Source organism: Trichomonas vaginalis, chromosome VI (assembly GCF_026262505.1).
Source record: "Trichomonas vaginalis G3 chromosome VI, whole genome shotgun sequence".
Taxonomy (NCBI): domain Eukaryota; phylum Parabasalia; order Trichomonadida; family Trichomonadidae; genus Trichomonas; species Trichomonas vaginalis.
Genome location: NC_067208.1, coordinates 2,985,796 through 3,000,361, shown reverse-complemented (window position 1 = coordinate 3,000,361; position 14,566 = coordinate 2,985,796). Strand labels below are relative to the sequence as shown.

The following is a 14,566-nucleotide window of genomic DNA, read 5'->3' as shown; positions in this document are numbered from 1 at the left end:
CTTGGAAGATTTGCCTGGTGTCATCATAGTGTCTTTAAATCAAAAATTTTATTTTGGAGTTAGTTTTATTGATTTTTCAATAAAAAACATTTCTAAAACAAGAAAATAAAACGATAAAATATTTATATTTTATATAAGGATCTTATATATTTAAAAAAATATCATTTTATTTTTTTCATTGGTGTCTGTCAAACCATAATACACTATTCAAAAATTCAATGTGTCTTGCGGTTTCAAAAGACACCTTCAAATTGAACGATAGCACAGACACTATTGAATTTTACCCATTGTATTTAGTTTTTACCCTTTTTATTTTTAAGAATTAATGACTGAAAACAGCCGTTTTGCTATGACCTCAATCACTTTTATTTATTATTTTAAATATTATTTAATTTTATTATTTGAATAGGCCAACTTATATTTGAGAAGCTCAATTTGAGACCACTTAATACATTGAAATATCATAAATATTGAAATATTAAAAAGTGTATTTCAAAATATTGAAATTATAAAATTTATAATACTGAAATTGAGACAAATTAATAAATTCAATGTTTTTTTTTTGAAATAACTCTCAAATATTATTTTTTTGTTTATTTAATGATGAATAAATATGATTGCTTTAGTCAATCATAAAAACTAATTTAAGTTTAAAATAATGAAAGGATAATTTGATCGTTTTTTAAAATACAATTATTTTTGATGATTTGCAAGAATCTTTGAAAAGAATATAATATAGGTTCTATTTTTGTAAAATTTATCCAAATCATGTATTACATAAATTACGATTAAAACGATGAAAGAACCAAAAAGTGTGTTTTGTGTTTTGTTGTTGCGTGTTGGATGCGGGATCCTGTTATTTCCGAAATCGACAAAAAATTTGGAAATTTAATTTCCGAAATCGAAATTATATTAATGTTTTTAATATTCTTATATCAAAAGGATTAAAGTTCATTAAGAGAAAAACAATTCTTCTTCTTCAATCTATTGGCGCATTTATTTCTACACGCCAATAAGGAAGGGAAAATTATAAGACACCATGGTGTCTTCAAAACGCTAATTTTTGATATTTTTAACAACCCTACAAGAAAGGTTGCAATGGAATTTTCTATGTCGGATACCAATATGCTCCAGAAGTTTTCATGGGATATAAGATATATTCTAACTCTTACTTAGTTCAAACAGTAACATGGGCAAACTATGAATGGTTCGCTTTGAGAAACTCAGTACAACCACAAGCTAGAGAACAAACAGACCAGTATGCAACTATTGAGAAAATAAGAAGACTTGACCCTAACGTTCCAGGAGTTTATGTTAACCTTTCTGGACAAACTGCAGCAGCAGTAACCAAAGTAAAACTGAAACTTAGAGTTCCTTTGTCATCTTTCCTCATCTTCAGGTTTTTAAGATACTTGCCAAACTGGGCAGGAAAAATTTCTATTGAACTTACTCCAAGCAAAAATAACTTAGTCATTGCACCAACACAAGACCCATTCACTATTACAGACGTAAAGGGAACAAATCAAACGTCATTCGCCGAATTTTGCAAAGACAAAGTTGACTTAGACTTTGGTTTCTCAAACTTCAACAATGAAGTAAACTATTATTTCAATGCTGCTGGAACTGCTTGGGACCCAGTTAAGTTCACATGCGAAAAATTTGAATGCAAGAGAATAGAAAGCAGACTTGCAGTCTATATGTTGGACCCAGATATTTCAAATGCTTTAGCTGCCAAATATATTGCAGTTCCACTTATGTTCCCTATACACCAAATATCTGTCAAAGACTTTGCAGGTGAAGTTGGAAACCAAAATCCAGGAGCCGCAGGTGCAAGAACAGATATTGCTTTAACAACTGCAATGAAACATGCAGATACTATGTTTGTACTGTTCAGACGAACTATAAATGACTATTCTTGTTTCTACAACCCTGGTATTAAATATCATATAAACATAGATGGCAAATATTATCCAAGAGAAGAATATTCTACAGTTGAGGATATGAGGTCATACAACTTGACATTAGATGCTATGAACTTTAACAACAACTTCACAACAACCATTAACCCTGAAATGCAAAGTTCTATTATGCCATATGTGAAAGTATGGACTCATACAGGAGGTCAAAAAACTCAATATACAAATGGAGACCGTTCAAACTTTTGGCTTGGCATTCCATTTGCTGACTCAGAAGACTTTATGGGTGGTATTTCAACTGTTGGTACAGTTCAAATACAATATACTGGTGACAGAGACGGTCCAGATGAATTGAGAGCAAAGAAGTTTACAAAACCAATAGCACTTTTCACGGAAGATGCTCTTTTGAAGATTCGTTCGATGAAACCTGCTGGGGCTCCTCAGATTGGCATAACGACAGCTTCCATCGAGCAGATTTTGGCAGCAGGTCAGTAAGTTGTTCTTGAACTGACTTCTCTCCGTCAAATATTGACAGTACGCCAGTTTTGACATAATATTGTATTATAAACTTTCCTTTAGTAATATCTGTAAGTTTTGAAGTTATATTTTTGTCTGCTTCAAGAACTTTCACCATTTCAGTTATACCAACTTTCTTTGCTTTATGAAAATATTTAGGTTCAGCAAAGACTGCTATTCTATAACATTTTCCATTGTTTGTGTAAAGAACTATTCTGTCAATGTATTTGTATTGTTTGTGAGTATAAACTTTGTTCTGCTTCAATTCAATAAGATATCCGAATACGTCCATCTTTTTATTCTAAGTAAAATGTCATTTCCGAAAAATAGAAGCGTAAGTGTTTCAAAAGGTTTAATGGCGGTGGCAGATGTGAAGTTAAATTCACCAACTCAAACAAACAGTCAAAGTGTTGTTGTCAATGTCAAAGACAGAGATGTTGAAGTGGGGAAACCATACGAAGACGAAGATGGTATAACAATTGTTCCTGTAAAAGAACCAACATATCCTGAAGTTAACAGAGACTTAAGTTCTGTTGCAGATATTCGAAACGACTACCAACAACTGAAAGACAAACTTCAAACTCAGGAGAAGATTTGTCAAGCTTTAAGTATAATGTTAAATTGGTCGAACACAACCCTGTAAAAGTGAACTCATATGTCATTGCACCTCATGAAGTTTTGAAAGAACTATTGAAACTTTTGACAGAGGCAGACGATATAAACATCAAAGAAATAGAACCCGACATTGGTTGCTGTGGTGTTTCATATAATGTCATTGACAAGATATACGTTATGAAAGGAGGTGAAACGTTGAACTTAAAATATAGTTTCCCAGACGTTATAAAAATATTTGACGACCACAACATTTCATTAAAATTTATTTGCTAAGTAAATGGCAGAAGACATAATGGTTTATACTATTACGACTAAAAACCCTGAGTCATATAATTCTATAACAACAAACTTACAAAGTCCTCAAGGACGATATTGTAAACTAACCTTAAACACAATGACGACTAAAGCCTGTTTTGCTCTTTTGACACCAGAAGACTTTATTGTTGTGAATGGTAAAAAATACTCCTTTGAAGATACTTACTCAGATATACCACCAACAGGTTTTGTTGACTTATTTAATACTTTAAGTACGGGTGTAACATGTGCTGCAACTAGAGCAGGTTTCATTATGTTTGGATGTCCGACTGAGTTTACTATAAACGATATGAGCTATAATACAAAACTTATTTCTGGTTTTTACTACCAACAGTTTCCTATAACAGGAAAAGGTGTCATACAAGGAATGTCTATTCCATTGACATTAAGCACACCAATCTTATATATTGTTTCAAACTTAGGTTCAAAGTGTTATTCGAATGTCGACAGAAACTATTATGACCAAAAGATACTTATGCGTATAAACAATACTTTCTCTGCTGGTTTGCCTATTGTTCATTCGAATGCAGAATTTTCAACCTTAGTGAACTCAAACACTTTGGCAAGTATAACGTTGACATTAGTTGACGCAAACTTTGTTCCTGTAAAACTTTTATGTCCTATGTATTTGTCAATGACGGCAGAAAGTTTCGAATTGGAAGATGCAACTGGTGAAAGTATTGTATTACAAGAACAACTTCAACAACAAATAGCTCAAGAACAACAAATGCAACAAATGGAACAACAAAGTCAAGAATAAAAAAATATTATTTTTTTATTTTTATAAAAATGTACAGAATAGATGTTTCAGATTTTTATGACTTCCAAGCATTCAGAAATATGTGTCCATTTAGAGACTATAACAAAGCAGTCGAGAATTTGAAACGTTTAGTCATTTATGTTGACTCTGCCCCAGAATGTTATGTCATGAAAGAATGGGATGTTGTCTTTAACAAACCAAGAGCAACAATAGTGTCTGAACAAGAATGTAGACAGAAACTTAAGAAAATAAAAGTCGTACAAGTTGGAATGAAGATGTTAGATGCTTGGGATATCTTATTGTCAAAGTTAGAAGATTTTTCAGTTCGAAGTATAAAGTTCTATACACCTTCTCCAAACTTCTATTCTATCTTCACTGGATATAAATACGAACAAGTAGAATGGAAAGAAAATGTTATAGAAGCTTGGTTAGACCATGTCAAAGAAATTATATGCAATGGAAACGAAAGAGTCTATGAGTATATCTTATGTTGGTTTGCAAACATCTTACAACATCCAAGTGCTAAAAATGAAACTGCTCTCATTATAATTGGAAAACAAGGAACAGGTAAGAACACATTCTTTACAGATATCTTATGCAAACTGTTAGAAGGTTATTCGAACCCTAATATGACAAACTTAGAAAACATCTGTGGCAAGTTTAACTCCTCAATAGAGAATATGAAACTTATAGTTTGCAATGAACTTCAAAGTATAGATACAACAAAAGTTTTGAACTCAGATGCTTTGAAGAGTCTTATAACAGACAAAGTTGGAGTTGTTGAAAGAAAGTATAAAGACCAAAGAGTTTGTGAAAATGTTGCAAACTTCATTATGGTTTCAAACAATGCTGTTCCGATGAAGTTAGAAAGTTCTGACAGAAGATATGTAGTTGTCAGAACGTCAGATTCTCATATGCAAGATACAGAATATTTTGACGACTTAGCAGAAACTTTGACATCTGACTTTTACAACCACTTGTTCTCATATTTCATGACATTAGATATTTCTAAGTTCAATCCAAGACAAATTCCACATACCGAAGAGAGACAAACATTGTTAGAAGCAAACAAGAGTGTATATGAACTGTTCATAGAAGAAAGCGACTTTGAGTGTTTAGATGAAAAGTCTTTATATGATGAATATAAACAATATTGTCAAGAATATGGTTATATGGCAGCTTCTAAACGTACATTCTTGGCAAATGTCAAAAGTCTTTTAGACGTACAGAATGGTGTATATACAAAGAAAAATTTTTCTGAGTAAATTTTAAAAAAAATATTTTTTGATCCGATAGAAAAAGATGGCAAAATTCATCTCAGTAAATAAGTACATGTCAGAAGTTAAAGATAAGTAGCCCATTCACATATTTGAATGTTTACTTCTACCATTTTGAAAAGTCTTCATTCAGCAAAGTTTGGAACATCGAACCAGTTAAGTTTGCTATTGTGACTAAAAATGGTGCGAAATTTGAAGACTTAGACATAGAAGGTTTGTTAACAGTCAAAGAAAGTTTTGACAGAAGGTTCTCAAACCTTAAAGAAGGCAAAGCATACAAACTTGTTATACCTTATGAACCAAAGAAGACAGACGACTATGAATATTATGAGTCTAAAGTTGTAGAAGTTCAAGGTAAATTGGGTAAAAAGATTTTAGAGTCTAAGCCAGTGTTTACTCCTAAAGAGGAAGAGAACATTGACATTGACCCAGAAATGTTCTAAAAATAAAATTTTATTTTTACATGTCAAATTTCTTTTTCTCTGGAACTGGTTCAGGTTCTTTCTTCTCTTCTACTTTTTTCTCTTTCTTTTCTTTCTTCTTCTTTTCTGGTGGAGATATGTCAAATTTCTCAGAACCATATATCTGTAAAAGTTCTTTGTCCTTTAATAGCTCATCTATTCTGTTTTCTATTTCATCTTCAAGAACAGCGCATGTGTCTTCTTTGCATTCTAAGAACTTTTGTTGGACTTCATCTTTCCAATCGGCGTCATCTCTGTCAACAAGTCTGTCATTGACAAATTTTAAGACTGCTCTTTGTAATGTTTTATGGTTCTTGTCATATTCCCAGAAACAGAACTTTAGAACAAATTCACCTTTCTTGTTTACACTATGTAAGATTTTATGGTCGACAGATGTTTTGCTGTCAAAAAGTTTGTCTCGAATATAGATAGCGAAATCGCTAGACATTTTCTAAAAGATAAAAATTTTAATTTTTCTAAAAATATGTTAGAAAAAAAGTTTGCTGACATTGACAAAAATTTGAGAATGTTTTAAACAAGAACAAGAGGAAGTTAGAAAATGCTCAGATAAAGCCTATACATGGCAAGTTCTTATTTGCTCAGAATGGTATAACAGGTCTAATTGCACCACCTGGGTCGGGTAAGACTTTCACTTATCTTAAAATGGCTGCACAACAACAAGAACTAGATGAGAAGAACCCATTCTATGAGTTAGTTGTTATTTGTTCGACTTCTGGTCAATTTGACCAAACCGTCAATTCGTTCAAAGATATTATAAAGAAGTCTAAGTTAGTATGTATAAAGGATACTGAGTTGTTAGATTGGATAAAGAAGTACCAAAGAAGAGTTTTGAAGTATAATGCTATAAATGAGTATATAAATTCTAAGTTTAAAGACCTAATGAGGAAATGCAGAGAATATTAGAAACACACTTCAGAAACAAACAGAAAGAGATAGAATACATTTCGAAGAAATTGCAATCTTACGATTGGAAGACTTACCCTCATAGATGTCTTCTTATCTTAGATGATTTCGCCTCTCATCCTTTGTTAAAGAACAGAGAACAAGATATGTGTCGAATTCTTAAGAAGCTCAGACACTTTAACATTTCAGTTGTCATTTGTGTACAGACAGCAAAGAGTTTAAGTAAGGATGTTAAAAGAATACTTACTGACATAATACTTTTCCCCGGATTGTCCGAAGACGATTTCATGGAACTTATGAAAGAGTCCATGGCAGGTAAGTTTGACAGACATGAACTATGGGAGAAGTACAAAGTCATACAAGACCCTCATACTTCTTTCAGAATTCATATCTACGCAAACAAAGTTCAAATTGTAAAAAGTCAAGCTTGAAAAATGTAAGTGTTTAGTCTTAGTAAGATGGTAGCTTCTTAAAGCATATGCCGTCCTTGAGTTTTAGTATGAAGAGAAGTACAATGAATTCAATTACGAGTACAATTGCAATGACAACTAAGGCAACTATTTTTGTCTTTTGCCAGCAAGGGTACTTCTTCTCTTCCAATGGTTCGGCAGAACTATACTCACTCATGAGAAATGCCAAAACGGTTTAATAGAAAAAGTGTATTTTTTTCATGTCCGAAGACTCGAAGGTGCAACACTTCCAAAATACCGACGAACTCAGAAGAGCAGCATGGCAGTATGTTCTTGACAACTTCTTTGAGTTCTCCAGGTACACCTTGGAAAATGCTGAAGAACTCCGACACAGAGAATTTGGAGAAATTGCACTCCAATACTACCTTGACAAACAAAGGGTAAATTAAGACTAAAAACTTAACGTTTAAAAAGTGACATTTTTATGAGCTCCGAGTCACCGAGAAAACTTGGTCAGATGTTAGCAGCTTACTTCCCTGAGGAGGATGGAAGCGTTACATACATCAGGTTCAAAAACAACGAACCTGGAATTGCGTACCAAATTCGCAATTACATGACCATGGAAGAGTATGAAAGATTTCTACAAGAGAAACCAGCTCTAAACAACTCAGAAAAGAAAGAGTAAAAAGTTTAATTCGTAATTGTTTATTTTTTTACTTGTAAGGGCAAGCTGCAAGTATGAAGTCGACTATCTCCGTCTTTGTTTTGACGAGCTGGACGGCTCTTGCAAGTACGTCTGTTTTGCGGTCTCCAGCTGGTGTCTGACCTTCGTAATTGCGCATGTTCTTGAGAGCTCCAACTGTAAATGGTTGTAGGATGAAGAGTCTCTCAGACTGCTTGAGGTAGTCTTCACGGTCACGAACCGAATCTGTGGTACGAGTCGAATCGGTCGATTTGAGGGAAGAGACTGAAAGCCTGTCGTCTTCCATTGGAGCTGTAGCATACTCTTTGCGTAAGCGGTTCAGACCTTCTTCGAAGTCTTGGTCTCTCTTCGATTGAGATTGGAATTGGAATTGCCGGGGTGGAGCTTGCTGGAACATCCATGGGTTGGGGAAGTAAGGCATAGGTTGAGGAGGGTAGTTCGGGAAGCCTTGTGGTGGGTAGTAACCTTGAGGTGGAAATTGGTAGTAATTCGGAGGTACTTGCTGGAACTGAGGTTGCTGAGGAGACTGTTGTGGTTCTTTAGGTTCCTCTGGTTTGGGAATGGACTCGGTTGGTGGAACGTCAGTCATCCGTTTGTGTCCTGTCGGACCACAACGATAAAAATCTCTGCTACTAGCAGTACTTTTACTGACAGTAGCAGTACTTTTTCTGACAGTAGCAGTACTTTTACTGACAGTAGCAGTACTTTATCGTCGAAAACCCTCTCAAATTTTCCTTTTTACTGACAGTAGCAGTACTTTTACTGACAGTAGCAGTACTTTTCTGACAGTAGCAGTACTTTTTCTGACAGTAGCAGTACTTTTACTGACAGTAGCAATGGTCGAGGTCGAACCTACCGACGAGGCAATTTACCTAATTGAAATTAACGAGCTTGTTAAAGACTTCCTCAGGCAGAATGTAAAAGGCAAGCTTGTTAACGGTTGGATAACGGGAAGGGCTGCCTTGAATCTCGAGACTTCGACTGGAATTCCAATTCAAATACCAGACGGGACAGCCTTTGACGACATAAAGCAAGCAAAGAAGGAAGCCATTATAAAGTTCTTTGCCAAGCGTCCTTGGATACTACTTCCAAACAGAGAGAACCCTTTCCCAAGAATGAACCAAATTCTCAAGGGTCTCCTTCACTTCTCTGGTCAGCCGTTCTACATAACCTGTGAAGGCGACATTCAGCCAGTTCAGTAAACATCTCATTTTAACTCACTTTTTTTATGTTTTTACTCACACTCGTACTCACCAGGTATGAGTACAACTATTTCAACTGTGAACCTTGTATTGACCGGTCTTCCTGCAAATGCAAGTTCGGTCAATACACAGTTTATGGTGGCAAGAAAGACAGTGGGGAATGTTATTCTGACATCTGTTGTTGCGCTCGAGAGAGAATTGAAATTCCAGACCCAACTCCAACAAGAACTCTCAAGTTGCCAAAGACTCATGTGAAGAAGAAGCCTTCTGGTAAGTTTCTTATAGCCATATACATGGCACGTTTAGAGTAAAAACATTTTTTTCATTTTTTGAATGAAGCAAGTTAAATTCGTCCCACACCAAACTCAATGGACCGATGAAGAGTTTCAAGCTATGGTTGAAGGTGTTGAGAACGACATAGATGGCGAACTTGAAGGAGCTCAAACCACAATTGCAACCAAAATTGCACAAGTCAAAGAAGAGATAGCTCCACTTAAAGCTACCAAAGCTACTCTTGACCTCATGGATACTTACCGTTTAGAAGTAAAGAGTGGAATAAGACAATTAAAATTGAAACTTCTAAACTACAAAGCTATACTCCAAAAGTTAGCAGAAATGAGAAGACTTTACCAGAGCTACTTACATGTAAGGGACTTACCTTCAAGCAGTCCGACCAAAGATGAATTTTCTGACATTGTCCCAATTTTGTCAGAAAGTCAGCTCAGATGTTTTGAACTGCTCCCAACATATCCAGAATATGAAAATTTGCCTGAACTCTTTCGGTTCCTCAAAAAACGTTTTTTGGTTCTCATGTTCGAAACTTTTATCGGAAGAGACAACAAACGTTCAGAAGAAGACCAAGATATTATTTTAAACTTGTTGTATGACTTAACTGTCATAACCAGCTTTTTGAAGTAAAACCGTCATTCTCAAACCACTTCATTTTTTCGATGTCCGAACAAGCACCGAAGCCGAACACAATGGCAGATGTCCTTTCAAGGTTGCCAGACAAGCGCCCAATTCAAATTCAAATTGCCCAATTGAAAGCTCATCTGACAAACACCATTAAGACTCTCCAAAGTAGTCTTATGACAGAGATGACCAATCTCAAAGCCGATGTCCTCATGAACCAAGCTTCCAATGAGAAATGCCTGAACGATTTCGCGGAAACCTTGCGCAATTACGAGAGAGAGAACCGAGACCTTGCCAGACTCATCTACCGTTTCTTCGAAGAGATAGACGCCATCTGGAAGGTACTCGGAAAGGACAGAACATGCAACACCGTACTTCGTGAGTACCAAATTGAAGAAGGAATTGTCGAGGAAGAAGAGGAAGAAGAGGAAGAAGAGAAACACGAAGCAGTTCCTGAAGCCGCTACATGGGCAACCCTTGTTGCCGATGACGGTTACGAAATTTCCCAACCCTACCCATACCAAATCCGCAACAAGGAGACAGGCAAGGTTCTTACCCCAGTCCTCAACAACTTGGGACACTTGAACCTTAACCTTCGGAATCGCGGTTCAATCTCCATGGGCAAGCTTGTCGCAATTCAATGGGTTCCAAATCCAGACAAGAAGACGAAGGTCAGACACATTGACGGTGACAAGCTCAACAACCGTAAGGAGAACCTCGAGTGGTTCTAAGAGTAAAAAAATTATTTTAGGGGGAAACCCCAAGTAAATTTAAGTTTTTATTTTTGGTATTCGTACCAATCTTGGAATGTGAAGACCACATCCCAACCTCTGTACGTGAGTCTTGGGTCCACGTCTAAGACCCTTCTGTAGCAATTCCAAGCCCGAGCAAATTCAATTGTCAACCACTCGTCTCCGCTGTAGTCTTCAATCCATTCTTTGAAGAGACGGTCGAGTTCGGGCTTGGAATATCTCTTGCCTGGGTCCGAGACCAACATTTGGTTGAACTGGACGAAGCGCTCAGGGATGTACGCCATTAAAAAAATGTCACTTTTTAAAAAATAAATTTTTTATTTCATGCAATGTTTAACTATTTCACCATCTTCTTTAACACCCCAGTACTTACGCTTGGAGAGGGCATGAACTTCGGTGAAAATTTTGTCCAATTTGAATTGACCCATCTTTTCACCGACCATTTCCATTTCAATGAGTTTGTTGTATCCTTCTTCGTTCGTCATGAGTGCGTCAATGTTCTCATAGTAAACCTTGACTTTCGATTTGACTTCGGAGAAGAATTTGTTGTACTCGTCAAGGACTGCTTTTGCGAACTGAGGGTAAGACCAATGTTCGACAATAGGTTTTAATGTGGTTACTAAGCTACTTTGACCTTGAGTGAATTCGTACTTCAAAACAAAAGGAGAAAACCTTTCAACAAAGTTGTCGACCTTCTCATAATGTTTACTTTTCATCTCTTGAGGTTTCTTAATGGAATATCCCCATGTCGAATTCATAAGCAATTTGAGTGTCATTGCAAGTTTGGGGTTTGAAGCTTTCCTAATATCATACAGTTGTTGTATGACTTTTCCAACTGTATAGTTCCTTCCCGGGAACTCACCATCTTCGTTTGGAATTCCAGTCGGAATATATTGGACAAACCTCATGTATGCAGCGTTAAGGTCGACATAGTATATCTTTTCATCTGAGTCGAACTTGTCGCAACCAATTGGTCCAGTTTGTGGAAATTCAAGTGAGTCTCTTATCTTCTGAGAAACTTCTCCTGTTATCTCATAAACATCGTCGAAGCAACCTGTTTCATATAAAACCTTCTGACCTAACTCAGATGCTCTCCAATACAATTTGACGTCAATTGGATGTCTCAATGGAAGTTTATTTATAGCATCTTGAAGTTCTTGCAACCTCATTGGAAGTTCTTCTGGTTCAGGTTGGTATCCGAACATACCAACCCCTTGTGGAACTGTGTACTTCTTTTGTACTAGAACTTTGTCTGGAACAACTTTTGGTCTTGCTAACAATGAAAAGTTTGTTTCGTCTTTTGGTACAAAAGTTTCTGTCAGCTTGTCATCTGGAATTGGTTCCAACAAACCTTTCTCGAAAAGAATGTTTACAGTTCTGACAATGTTGCACTTACTTTTACCAAAGAATGGGTTTGTAAGACTTTCGTTCAACATGAAGTGGTTGTGGACAATTACAATCTTCAACCATGGTAAGTCTTTGTCAACAACATAGTCGTCATGTGAAGAACCTTTAGCTGTAGGTATGTTGACTCGGATATTGACATTTGCCAACGGTGCAATTTTTGCCAATTGACCTCTGAGAATGTACCTTGTCTTCACACATGACTCAAGATACTTCATCTTCTCATCTGTAACAAGACCAGAGTTCCTGAGACATGTAAGAATACAAGGTTCATTGACAATTGTTTCAATTGAATTGTAAATTCCATACCTTGTCAAGTCAATGTCAGACTTATTTATGAAGGGGAAGTATCCAGCATGTTGTCTGACTGCTTGAGGGTTAGGTTGGTACCATTCGAACTTGACACTTGCAATTCCTTCAATTGCATTCAAAATGTCTGAGTCGGAGTCAAACATTTGTTCTCTCTTTGTAGTCTTGAAAGCGTCAAGAAGTTTTGCGGCTGTTTGTTCATTGCCATGTGCATAGTAAATGTGACCATCCAAATCTGTTATGGTCAATCTGAGATTGTGTCCTTTCTTATTTCCGTCTTGAATTGCAGCAAGTACTCCCATGAAGCCTTCTTTGTTCTTTCCTTCGTCAAAGTTTACTGTAAAGGTTCGACCAGATGTAATTTGACTTCTAACTTCACGATACTTTTCATATGCATATCTTGTTCTTTCCATGGGAGCATGTGCGTCTTCACCTTTTCCTTTTTTCCTTCTCAAAGGATGCAATTGTTCGTCATGTTTCCAGTAGAATCTGGCAAAGCCGTCGTGTCCTTCAACTTGAGGTTCACTAACATCGAAAGGCATGTCCATAAGACGTTCTTCTTCTAACCTCTCTAGTCTGTTTGGATAATTGGCACGTGCTGTTTCCAAATCCATTTCGTAGCGAAGACCAGACAATTTGTCATAGACTTTTATGGGTCTTCCCTTCCTATATTTAAAATTCTTCGAAACTCTCCAACCATATCTTTGTAACTCTGCTTTTATTCTAGCAGACTTTCTATCCATTCTATATGGGGGCATTTTTATAAAAATAAAAAATTTTTTTTTCTTTACTTTACATAACCGCCTGCTGCCATAAGTCTTTGACGCCAACCCATACCAGCTAATGAAGGTTGACTTGGTTTAGTTTGGAAACTAAACTTTGGTTTTGGTTTATCTTCAGTTTTTGGTTTTTCTTCTTCTATCGGTTTTTCGTCACTTTTCGGTTCCTCTGACTTTACTTCACTTGCAGGAACAGTTGTGTCGTCAACATCTTCATAAATATCATATGCCATTTGTTTTTGTTTTCCTTTCAACTTTTTGTGTTTGTTGTAAAGTTTAGAATATTTCGACTCTAAGTCAATGAGATGTTCTATAATGAACTGTTGGTCAGTGAAGTAAACTTTTCCATCTGTTGTCCCGAAAGCTCCTTCAGACTTCAATATTTTATTTGTGAGAGTCTGTTTCTTTTTTGAGATACTAGCCGTTCCATTTCTATGAAAAGTGACTTTATAGTTAGGGTTTGTATTTCCAGACCTGGCACTTTCTATTATTGAATTTTTCTCTTCATCTGTAAGTTCTTTGACAGGTTTTGACAATGGTTCTGAACTTTTTTTTTGTGGTGTCAAATCTACCGTTTCAACTTCTTCGGTCATTTCATCTCAGTAAAAAATTTTAGTTTGGTTTGTTTTCAACTGGTTGTTGTTGTGGAGGTGGGATGGTTCCTTTAATAATATCATTCAGTTTCACATGCTGAGCCTGACTATATGGTATCGGTTTAAATGCTGGAAGCCGACAAATCCATCTTGAACTCATTTGTCTCAATGCTGCATTGTTCATTTCATCTCAATAAAAAACTTTACATTCCCCACGTTTGAGGCGGTTGAGGTTGGTTATTGTTTACCCACTGTTGTGCATGGTTATATCCTCTGTTAAAGAATCTTTCACCTTGGTCCATATAGTGTCCTGCTTGGTTATAGTAGTCATTTGCTTTGTTATAATAGTTTCCTGCTTGTCTTCCTACATTGTCCATCCATCCTTGAACTTTTCCTCTTGTTTCAGGATTTGGAATAAGATTTGTTGCATCTCGTGCTACATCCCAACCTTTCTGTACAGTTTGTATAATAGGTTGTGCTTTCTCTTTAAGTATACCTAATGTACTCAAAATCTTCCTTCCAACTCCAAATACACCTCTGGCTATTGTTCCCACTGCGGGTAAAAATCTGGATGCAACTCCTGCTAATGCGCCAAATAAACCCATTTCTTATAGGGTAAAAAATGACGAATCCGAACAAGGACCCCTATGTTTCTAAAGCGACAAAGAAAGCACTCATGATAAAAATCTTTAGTTCAACACCAAATGCTTGGTTTATG

The 14,566-nt window shown here is 36.1% G+C and overlaps 14 protein-coding genes and 2 pseudogenes across 16 annotated transcripts, besides 1 other annotated feature; 9 read left to right on the top strand and 7 right to left on the bottom strand.

Annotated features, from left to right (window-relative positions):
- Positions 1 to 1,083: 1,083 nt before the first annotated feature.
- Positions 1,084 to 14,566: part of a mobile genetic element that runs on past the window's edge.
- TVAGG3_0796570 (protein of unknown function, DUF4106 family) lies at positions 1,143 to 2,220 on the top strand (the record flags this gene model as incomplete). Its single annotated transcript, XM_051247171.1, has 1 exon — positions 1,143 to 2,220. A coding segment is annotated over one exon (1,078 nt), but the record flags the coding sequence as incomplete, so codon positions are not given.
- TVAGG3_0796560 lies at positions 2,788 to 3,320 on the top strand (annotated as a pseudogene). The gene has a single exon. A coding segment is annotated over exon 1 (533 nt).
- TVAGG3_0796550 (uncharacterized protein) lies at positions 3,838 to 4,122 on the top strand (the record flags this gene model as incomplete). Its single annotated transcript, XM_051247170.1, has 1 exon — positions 3,838 to 4,122. The coding sequence occupies one exon, from the start codon at positions 3,838 to 3,840 to the stop codon at positions 4,120 to 4,122; it is 285 nt and encodes a 94-aa protein (XP_051082645.1).
- Positions 4,152 to 5,387, top strand: TVAGG3_0796540 (uncharacterized protein; the record flags this gene model as incomplete). Its single annotated transcript, XM_051247169.1, has 1 exon — positions 4,152 to 5,387. The coding sequence occupies one exon, from the start codon at positions 4,152 to 4,154 to the stop codon at positions 5,385 to 5,387; it is 1,236 nt and encodes a 411-aa protein (XP_051082644.1).
- Positions 5,534 to 5,842, top strand: TVAGG3_0796530 (protein of unknown function, DUF4108 family; the record flags this gene model as incomplete). The annotated part of the gene is made up of 1 exon (XM_051247168.1): positions 5,534 to 5,842. A coding segment is annotated over one exon (309 nt), but the record flags the coding sequence as incomplete, so codon positions are not given.
- TVAGG3_0796520 (uncharacterized protein) lies at positions 5,859 to 6,308 on the bottom strand (the record flags this gene model as incomplete). Its single annotated transcript, XM_051247167.1, has 1 exon — positions 5,859 to 6,308. The coding sequence occupies one exon, from the start codon at positions 6,306 to 6,308 to the stop codon at positions 5,859 to 5,861; it is 450 nt and encodes a 149-aa protein (XP_051082642.1).
- On the top strand, positions 6,345 to 7,215 carry TVAGG3_0796510 (annotated as a pseudogene). Its single transcript has one exon. A coding segment is annotated over exon 1 (871 nt).
- TVAGG3_0796500 (uncharacterized protein) lies at positions 7,679 to 7,879 on the top strand (the record flags this gene model as incomplete). Its single annotated transcript, XM_051247166.1, has 1 exon — positions 7,679 to 7,879. The coding sequence occupies one exon, from the start codon at positions 7,679 to 7,681 to the stop codon at positions 7,877 to 7,879; it is 201 nt and encodes a 66-aa protein (XP_051082641.1).
- Positions 7,908 to 8,486, bottom strand: TVAGG3_0796490 (uncharacterized protein; the record flags this gene model as incomplete). Its single annotated transcript, XM_051247165.1, has 1 exon — positions 7,908 to 8,486. The coding sequence occupies one exon, from the start codon at positions 8,484 to 8,486 to the stop codon at positions 7,908 to 7,910; it is 579 nt and encodes a 192-aa protein (XP_051082640.1).
- TVAGG3_0796480 (uncharacterized protein) lies at positions 9,126 to 9,410 on the top strand (the record flags this gene model as incomplete). Its single annotated transcript, XM_051247164.1, has 1 exon — positions 9,126 to 9,410. The coding sequence occupies one exon, from the start codon at positions 9,126 to 9,128 to the stop codon at positions 9,408 to 9,410; it is 285 nt and encodes a 94-aa protein (XP_051082639.1).
- TVAGG3_0796470 (uncharacterized protein) lies at positions 9,433 to 10,017 on the top strand (the record flags this gene model as incomplete). The annotated part of the gene is made up of 1 exon (XM_051247163.1): positions 9,433 to 10,017. The coding sequence occupies one exon, from the start codon at positions 9,433 to 9,435 to the stop codon at positions 10,015 to 10,017; it is 585 nt and encodes a 194-aa protein (XP_051082638.1).
- TVAGG3_0796460 (uncharacterized protein) lies at positions 10,790 to 11,047 on the bottom strand (the record flags this gene model as incomplete). The annotated part of the gene is made up of 1 exon (XM_001291424.2): positions 10,790 to 11,047. One exon carries the CDS (start codon positions 11,045 to 11,047, stop codon positions 10,790 to 10,792), a length of 258 nt encoding a protein of 85 aa, XP_001291425.2.
- On the bottom strand, positions 12,166 to 13,219 carry TVAGG3_0796450 (uncharacterized protein; the record flags this gene model as incomplete). Its single annotated transcript, XM_051247162.1, has 1 exon — positions 12,166 to 13,219. A coding segment is annotated over one exon (1,054 nt), but the record flags the coding sequence as incomplete, so codon positions are not given.
- TVAGG3_0796440 (phage tail repeat-like family) lies at positions 13,264 to 13,848 on the bottom strand (the record flags this gene model as incomplete). The annotated part of the gene is made up of 1 exon (XM_051247161.1): positions 13,264 to 13,848. The coding sequence occupies one exon, from the start codon at positions 13,846 to 13,848 to the stop codon at positions 13,264 to 13,266; it is 585 nt and encodes a 194-aa protein (XP_051082636.1).
- On the bottom strand, positions 13,868 to 14,032 carry TVAGG3_0796430 (uncharacterized protein; the record flags this gene model as incomplete). Its single annotated transcript, XM_051247160.1, has 1 exon — positions 13,868 to 14,032. The coding sequence occupies one exon, from the start codon at positions 14,030 to 14,032 to the stop codon at positions 13,868 to 13,870; it is 165 nt and encodes a 54-aa protein (XP_051082635.1).
- TVAGG3_0796420 (uncharacterized protein) lies at positions 14,052 to 14,453 on the bottom strand (the record flags this gene model as incomplete). The annotated part of the gene is made up of 1 exon (XM_051247159.1): positions 14,052 to 14,453. The coding sequence occupies one exon, from the start codon at positions 14,451 to 14,453 to the stop codon at positions 14,052 to 14,054; it is 402 nt and encodes a 133-aa protein (XP_051082634.1).